The 8,566-nt window shown below is 49.1% G+C and overlaps 1 protein-coding gene across 1 annotated transcript in view; it reads left to right on the forward strand.

Annotated features, from left to right (window-relative positions):
* Positions 1 to 8,261, forward strand: part of RELB (RELB proto-oncogene, NF-kB subunit) — a 28,373-nt gene extending 20,112 nt beyond the window's left edge. Inside the window, exons 8-12 of the mRNA XM_068993091.1 lie at positions 77 to 181; positions 2,226 to 2,441; positions 3,235 to 3,303; positions 3,443 to 3,520; positions 7,634 to 8,261. Of these exons, the coding sequence (XP_068849192.1) occupies positions 77 to 181; positions 2,226 to 2,441; positions 3,235 to 3,303; positions 3,443 to 3,520; positions 7,634 to 8,019 (854 nt within the window). The 3' untranslated portion in view covers positions 8,020 to 8,261. The remainder of the gene's footprint in view (positions 1 to 76; positions 182 to 2,225; positions 2,442 to 3,234; positions 3,304 to 3,442; positions 3,521 to 7,633) is intronic.
* Positions 8,262 to 8,566: the final 305 nt, after the last annotated feature.

Below are 8,566 nucleotides of genomic sequence, written 5' to 3' on the forward strand. Positions count from 1 at the left end.
GTGGGTTCCTGGTAAGGATTTGATGACTAAATTCTTTTTTTTTTTCCTTTGTGTGTCTTCCTCTCCTCTTTCCCAGAGTCTACAAACACGTCGGAGCTACGGATTTGCCGAATCAACAAGGAGAGTGGGCCGTGCACGGGTGGCGAGGAGCTCTACCTACTGTGCGACAAGGTGCAGAAAGGTGAGGGGCCTGGGGCAGTGAGCAGGCAGAGTGGGGTCTGCCAGCTTGCAGAGACTGAGACGGTGAGGAGTAGCTGGTTAACCAGGGGAGCCTAGTAGAAGGGTCCAGAGCTCTGGTTTCAGATATTGCCCATTGATTCACTCACTCACTGAGTCACCCACCCACACACCCACTCACTCATTCATGAACAGAGAAGGAGGCCTGTTTATACTAGCCAGCACTGAATGCTGGGCAGACCTTGGCATCAGGAACTTTGGGGAACTACTCTGGTATTAAAATTGTGGAGTTGTATAAATAAATGCCTTATGACAGTTGGGTCGGGGCTCCAGATGGAGAAAATGGAGGTTTCCACTTGAGTCACATCCATTCAAATGCAAAACCCCTTTCTCAAACTGGCTTTTAAAAATTTTTATTATTTATTCATTTTTGGCTGTGCTGGGTCCTTGTTGCTTTGCGTGGGCTTTCTCTAGTTGTGGTGAGCAGGGGCTACTCTTCATTGCTATGTGCAGGCTTCTCATTGCGGTGGCTTCTCTTATTGCAGAGGACAGGCTCCAGGTGCACACATGCTTCAGTGGTTAGAGCACGCAGGCTCAGTAGTTGCACCATGCAGGCTCTAGGGCATGGGCTCAGCAGTCGTGGTGCATGGACTTAGTTGCTCCGCAGCATTTGAGGGTCTTCCCAGACCTGGATTGAACTCATGTCCCCCTGCATTGGCAGGTGGATTCTGATCCATTGTGCCAGCAGGGAAGTCTGGGTTTTTGGGTTTTTTTGAAAGAGTAAATGGTTATTGGGTGGCTCCTCTATGGCGGCCTCTGTGCTAGGCAGTACTGGGACATAGCAGTGACCGAGACACGTCCAGACTCTGCCCTCACAGGGCTCTCAGTTCAATGAAAGGTAGGGAAAGAAATACAAATTGTAAGTGTGCATAATGCTGATAGGGAAGAAGACACAGTACTGAGACTGAACAGGAAGACCAGATATGGTCCAGGCATCTGGGAAGGCTTCCTGGAGGAGGTGGTATTTGAGCTGAGATCTGAGGAAGGCCAAGGAGATTCTTAGGAGCCTGGGAATTGGGGTTAGGGCAGAAAAACTGATCCTGCCCCGGGTGAATGATTCAAGGTAGATTTGAGTTCTATTTCGTCATTGACTCACTGGCTGATTTTGGCCAGGTGACTTTAATACCCTGAGCTGGTTTCCTCAACCCCTAAAATGAGCTGGTATTAGGATGAGATGGGATCCCAAGTACCTAAGAGCTACATCACAAAGAGGTAGCATTTACTGAGGATTTTCTGAGTTCCAGACCTGGAGCTAATATTTTACATAATGCTTATAAAAGCCATCGTATTTAACAAGGATTGATCACCTATTATGTTAAGTCCTCTTCTAAGCCCTTTTATTGGAATGACTCATTTAATCCTTCTAACAACTCGTATGAGGTGAGTGCTATGACTTTCCCTCTTTAGGGTGATGACTGGGCCCAGAAATATCAGTAACGTCCCCAAGTCCTAGGAGCTAGTGCTAAAGAGCTCTTGCTTGCCTGGATTCCCATCTTGGCTGCACCACGTGTTGACCATGTGACCTTGGACAAGTGGCTTAATCTCCTGGTGCCTTTGCTTTCTCTTCAATATCATGGGCTTCCTAGAACTGTTGTATGTCTTAGAGGTAATCTGTGTGTGTCCAACACATATAAAGCCTCAATATATATACACATATATGGGCTTCCCAGGTAGCGCTAGTGCTAAAGAACCCATCTGCCAATACAGGAGACACAGGAGATGTGGGTTCAATCCCTGGGTTGGAAGGATCCCCTGGAGGAGGCAATGGCAACCCACTCCAGTATTCTTGCCTGGAGAATCCCATGGACAGAAGCCTGGTGTGCTACGATCCATAGGAGCCAGACACAACTGAAGTGACTTAGCATGCATGCCGCATAATTAGTTTTATTCTTAGAAATACTTGTGTTGATTTTGGGGGAGGCTGAGTGAGTTGGGTCTCTGGTGGACCAAGTGTCTTGGCTCAGCTGATGCCCCCACTTTCCTGCCAGAGGATATATCGGTGGTGTTCAGCAGAGCCTCCTGGGAAGGCCGGGCTGACTTCTCCCAGGCCGATGTGCACCGCCAGATTGCCATTGTGTTCAAGACACCACCCTACGAGGACCTGGAGATCGTTGAACCTGTGACAGTGAACGTCTTTCTGCAGCGGCTTACTGATGGGGTCTGCAGTGAGCCTCTGCCCTTCACCTACCTGCCTCGGGACCATGGTAACCACAACAACCCAGGGTGACCCACTGCCCCAGAGACCAGGTCTTTGGCCTTGCTTGGGATGACCCAAAGGGGAAAGGGGAAGAGGCAGAAGTAGAATGCAGGCTCTGAGTTGCACAGATGGGTTCAAATCCTGGTCTGCTTACTGGCTTGTGTGACCTTGGCTTCTCCTAGTCTCAGACTCCTCCTGTGCAAAATGGAAATAGTAACAGTACCCATCTCATGACATTTTGGGATTATTTAATAATTTCTCCTCTCAGCACAGCTGCTCATGCCTGGCCCTCTGCTGGGAACATAGTGGTACCAGAGACAGCCCCAGCCCTGTGCTATGAGGCTCATCGTCCTATAGGGGTGGGGGGATGGAGGGGGGGATCGGATCTATTCCCATACAGTGACAGCCAGAGTGGGCAGGGCTGGGATGGAACTGCTTATAGAATTCGTCTTGCAGAGTAGGGCAACTGACCCAGCCTTAGAGTTCAGGGAGGGTTTCCTGGAAGAGGGGGCAGCTGACCTGAGGACAGGAGGGTGACTAAGCAGTTTTCCAGAAAAGTGATAAGAGTTGAGGAAGAGTGTTTTAAGTAGCTGGAACAGCAAGTGCAAAGGCGCTGGGGCAGAATTATGCCTTAGATGTTCCAATGGGGTTAAAAGTAATTTGGGTTTTATTCTAAGATATGGACATCTATATACATTGGTTGGGAAAAAGCCAGAACAGCTCAACTTCCCAAATGGTTTCTATAATTAATTCTTATTTTTCATGGGTTATTTTGTATGCCTCTGGTATCTCCTGAACAGACAGCTATGGCGTGGACAAGAAGCGGAAACGGGGGCTGCCTGACGTCCTTGGGGAGCTGAATAGCTCTGGTGTGTCCCCTCTGCCCTTTTTGATGTCCCTCTCCAGGTCCCTGGGAGGGGTTGACCGACCCAACGCCCTGCCCACCCCCCCAGGTTGGGGAGGAGGGGCTGGTGGGATCCAGGGGTCCTCATCTTTGCCTTCCTTCAGATCCCCATGGCATTGAGAGCAAACGACGGAGGAAAAAACCAGTCTTCCTGGATCAATTCCTGCCTAGCCATGGCTCAGGTGGGTGTTGGTTCAGCGCAAGCCCCTGCCCTCGAGGTGGGCTGGTGGGGGGGGGGTTGCAGCCCCGCTTTTCTAGCCTCTTCAGGCCCCCCAAGAGCTCCTACATGGCCAGTGCCTCACCACTTAACCAGCAACATAAAGTGGAAAGAAGTGTTCAGAGGCTCCGATCTCCACTTGGCCATTTACATGCTGTGTGACCTTCATCAAGTTGCTCCACCTCTCAGAGCTTCAGGGCTCCTCTGAAAAGTATCACCACATACCTACCTCATTGGCCTTTTAAATGTTACTGTATTTATTTTTACAGACACTCTGAGCATAACTGCTTTCTGTGTGTTCATTTAATCTGTGCAGTCCTTCTGGGGGGTGGGGGGTGGGTGGTGTCATCTCCCCCCACGCCCCAGTCCCATTTTACTGGTGAAAAACGAGGCCCAGAGAGGTGACATCTCTTGCCCAAGGTCACACAGCCGGTCCCTGGTGGAGCGGGGAGTTATACCTGGGCAAAAGTTGATTTACTTCTAATTTATTAAAAATTTTAATTATTTAGGCTGCAATAGGTCTTAGTTGCAGCACATGGAATCTTCGATCTTCTCTATGGCACGTGGGGTCTTTAGTTGTGGCATGCGAACTCTCAGTTGCGGCATGTGGGATCTATTTCCCTGACCAGGGATCAAACCCAGGGCCTCTGCATTGGGAGCATGGAGTCTTAGCCACTGGATCACCACCCATGGGCACAGGTTTAGATTAGTGATGATACATGAGAAAGCAGTAGTAGGGAGTAGATGATGGATAAATGGAGGTGGTGTCAGAGCTAGCCAGCCTTGAATTCAGTCACCCCGACCTCTTCTACCATGGCCCTCATCTCAACTCACACGCCAGCCTCCAGATCCCATGAACTGTAACCCTGTCTGGCTTCTATCCAAAGCCTCCCCACTCGCTGACTGCTAGCTCTAAGAACACTGTCCCCAGCACCCCAGCTACCCCAGGAGCCCAGCTCCCAGCCAATCTGCTGGAGTTGTCAATCTCAGCCAATCTCACCCAAAGGTTTCAAGTGTCATCTGTTGTCCCCCAACACCCTCTAACTAATGCCCAAGACCTCTGCCCTAGAAACCCCCAGTCCTAGTCCATTTCATCAACCTTCGACCCTGAAGTCCCTCATCATTAGCCACTTAGTAATTCTTTCACCTGCTCCATCACCCCAATTTCCCAGGATCTAAAGTTCCCCTCTCTCATTCCTTTGGCAAAGCTGGCACTAGAGTGGAATGGTTAGGAGCCTGGCCTCTGCAATCAGACTGGGTTTGAATTCAAGGCCACAATTAAGCCACTGTGTGATCTTTTTAAAAAAAAATATGTATTTATGGCTGCATCAGGTCTTAGTTGCAGCATGTGGGATCTTTCTGGGTGTCATGTGGGCTGTTTGTTGAAGTACAAGGTCTTCTCTCTAGCTGTGGTGTGGGGGGGTGTCTAGAAATGGATTTGTGGTGCATGGGCTTAGTTGCCCTGAGGCATGTGAGATCTTAGTTCCTGAACGAGGGATCACACCTGTGTCCCCTGAATTGGAAGGTGGATTAACAACTGCACTGGGAAGTCCCTATGCAATCTCTTTGGGCCTCAGTTTACTTAACTTGCAGATGGAGATCTTCCTTCTTGGGGTTCCTTCTAGAATTCAGTGAGGCCACAATGCACAGTTATTTAGTATAGAATTTGGTGCCCAGGAGATGTTAGGAACTTGCCGGAAACCAAGAATGCCACCTGCATTTTGTTATGATCATGTTTAACTGAATTCACAGCAAAACCCCAAATAACAGGAACCTCAATAGGGTAGGACATTATTTCTCCTCTCACACAGTCCAGGGGTGGGTGGTCCACAGATGGTTTGGTGGCTGCATGATCATTGGAGACCCAAGCTCCTGCCATTTTCAGCTCATAGTTTCCACCTCCTGGTACAGAATGGCTGTTGCAGCTCCAGCCAGCATGCCCACATTTCAGCCAGCAGCACTTGGTCACATGTCCACATCAAGCTACCAGGGAAACTGGGAAATAGAGTTCCAGCAGCACTGTGACTCCTTCTAAAATAAGTGTAGTCAGTCTTTGCTGGTGAGGTTTGTGTTGTCTCAAAAAGACTTCCACAATGACACTTAACCATTTTACCTTACAATTTTGGGACTTGGTATTTCTCCTTGGGTCTCCCATGGTGTGGAGATTTCACCTTTTGGGTTGTCCTTATACGCTGGGGGGCTTTGGAGCATCCTTTTCTTCCTCATTCTTGAGGAAAACTCACTAGCATTATAGGAGCACAGTTTCAACCCTGGTTCCACAACTCACCTGTGGACTGCAAGTTATTTTGCCTGTTTCCTTATTAAATAAGAATGATTCTTAGTTTTCTGAGGAACTTCCAAACTGTTTTCCACACCAATTTACCCTCCCACCAACAATGTATGAGGGTTCTCTTTTCTCTGCATCCTCACCAGCATTTGTTATTTATGTCTTTTTGATGACAGCCATTCTGACAGGTGTGAGGTGATACTTCATTGTGGTTTTTATTTGCATTTCTCTGATGATTAACCATGTTGAGCATCTTTTCATGTGACTGTTGGCCAACTGCATGTCTTCCTTAGAAAAATGTCTATTCAGTTCTGCTCATTTTTTTAGTTGGGGTATTGTTTATTTAATATCGTATGGGCTGTTTTTCTAGTTTTAATTCAGGAAAGGATAGGCTAACTCTCCTGTTATGCACAAATGCAGTGGGGTTTAGGATAAGGACTGCCCTTATCTATAAGATCCCTGGGTGGGGAAGATCCTCTGGAGAAGGAAATGGCACCCCACTCCAGTACTCTTGCCTGGAAAATCCCATGGACGGAGAAGCGTGGTAGGCTACAGTCCATGGGGTCGCAAAGAGTCGGACACAACTGAGCGACTTCACTTTGAGCTGTTTTTATTTTGGACATTAACCCTGTACTGGTCATATCATTTGCAAATACCATATGACCCAGCAATTCCATTCCTGAGTGTATATCCAAAACAAATAAAACGAAAACACTAATTTGAAAAGAGACATGTACCCCAATGTTCATAGCACCATTGTTTACAATAGCCAAGAAATGGAAGTAACCTAAGTGTCCTTCAATAAATGAATGGATAAAGAAGATGTGGTGTATATATATACAATGGATTACTGTTGCTGCTTAGTCGCTTCAGTCTTGTCTGTCTGTATACGACCCTGTGGACTGCGGCCTGCCAGGCTCCTCTGTCCATGGGATTCTCTAGGCAAGATTACTGGAGTAGGTTGCCATGCCCTCCTCACAATATATTACTACTCAATCATAAAAAAACCCTGTAATTTGCAACAACATGGATGGACTTGGAGAGTATTATGCTTAGTGACAGAGAAAGACAAATACTGTATGATATAACTTATATGTGGAGTCATAAAAAAAGTGAATAAAACAAAAAAGAAACACTGACAGATATAGAGAGCAAACTAGCGGTTATCAGTGGGAAGAGGGGAGGGGGAGGGGAAATATAGGGATGGGGATTAAAAGGTACAAATTACGATGGATAAATAAATCAGCAACAAGGACAGGGAATACAGCACAGGGAATATAGCTAATATTTTGTAACAACTATAAGCAGAGTATGGGCTTCCCTGGTGGCCTGGCTGGTAAAGAATCTACCTGCAATGCAAGAGACCTGGGTTCAATTCCTGGGTTGGGAAGATCCCCTGGAGAAGGGAATGGCAACTCACTGTAGTATTCTTGCCTGGAGAATCCCATGGACAGAGGAACCTGGCGGGCTACAGTCCATGGGGTCGCCAAGAGTCAGACACAACTGAAAGATTAAGCACACACACACAAGTGGAGTATAACCTTAAAAAATTGTGAATCACTACGTTGTTTGTACACCTGAAACGTATAATACTGTTCATCAACTATACCTCAAAAACAATGATCGTAAATTAAAAAAAGGAGATAATGGTGATAGTCCCTACTCAGAGTTCTCCCTGGCGTTATAGGAGGCCACATGATAAAGTATTTAGCCACAGACCCGGCATTTGAGCTGGCGGAAGGTCGACCCTAAAAGCCCACCATGCTTCCTTCTTTCTTCTCATCCCTGCAGGACCGTACCTCCCGCCGTCAGTGCTGCTACCCGACACAGACTTCTTCCCGGGCACCGTATCCCTCCCCAGCCTGGAACCCCCCGGCGGGCCAGACCTCCTGGACGACAGCTTTCCCTACGACCCCGCTGCCCCCACGCTCTTGACCATGCTGGACATGTTGCCCCCAGCGCCACCACTCACCAGCGCTGTCGCGGGCAACGGCGGTGCAGGGGCTGCGGTCGGGGAGCCCCCCGGCCCCGAGCCGCTGACGCTGGACTCTTACCAGGCCCCGGGCCCCGGGGACGGAGGCACTGCCAGCCTCGTGGGCAGCAACATGTTCCCCAACCAGTACCGTGAGGCCGGCTTTGGGGGTGGCCTCCTGTCCCCGGGCCCTGAGGCCACGTAGCCCCGCGGCGCTGGAGGAGAGGCGCTGGGTCGGGAGGGAGGTGGCCTTCCAATCAGGATACCCAGCACCCCCATCCCCTGGGGCGGCCCTTGGTCAATCTTCCGACGTCCTCGTCCTTCCGAATCGGACATCTTCAGCGCTGGGGAGAAACTCCGTAACACCGGTTTCTCCTGAGCTCATTTACAAATGAGAAAACTGAGTCTGGAGAGGAAAGGGGGCTTGGCTCTCAAGCACTAGCTTGTTAAAGCTGCTGTCTCAGCCCCCACAAGCAGGGGCACCTTCTCCAGGGGGATTCTGTTGTGTATATATGGGAGGAGGGTGCAGATCCCCCATCCTCCTTCCCCAGGCTTGAAGGTGGGGGGCGGGTAGGTTGTTTGTTCAGAGTCTTCCTAATAAAGATGAGCTTTTGATCCCTGGGGGTCTCGTCTCTTCGCTAGGGAAACAACCCCCACACTTAAGTATGAAGTCTCCAGGCTCCGCCTACGCCCCTCCGATTTCCTCAAGCCCCGCCCTTTCGCTCACTCTCTAGTCCAACCTAGTTCCCGCC

The sequence above is a fragment of the Capricornis sumatraensis genome, chromosome 20 (assembly GCF_032405125.1).
Source record: "Capricornis sumatraensis isolate serow.1 chromosome 20, serow.2, whole genome shotgun sequence".
Classification (NCBI taxonomy): domain Eukaryota; kingdom Metazoa; phylum Chordata; class Mammalia; order Artiodactyla; family Bovidae; genus Capricornis; species Capricornis sumatraensis.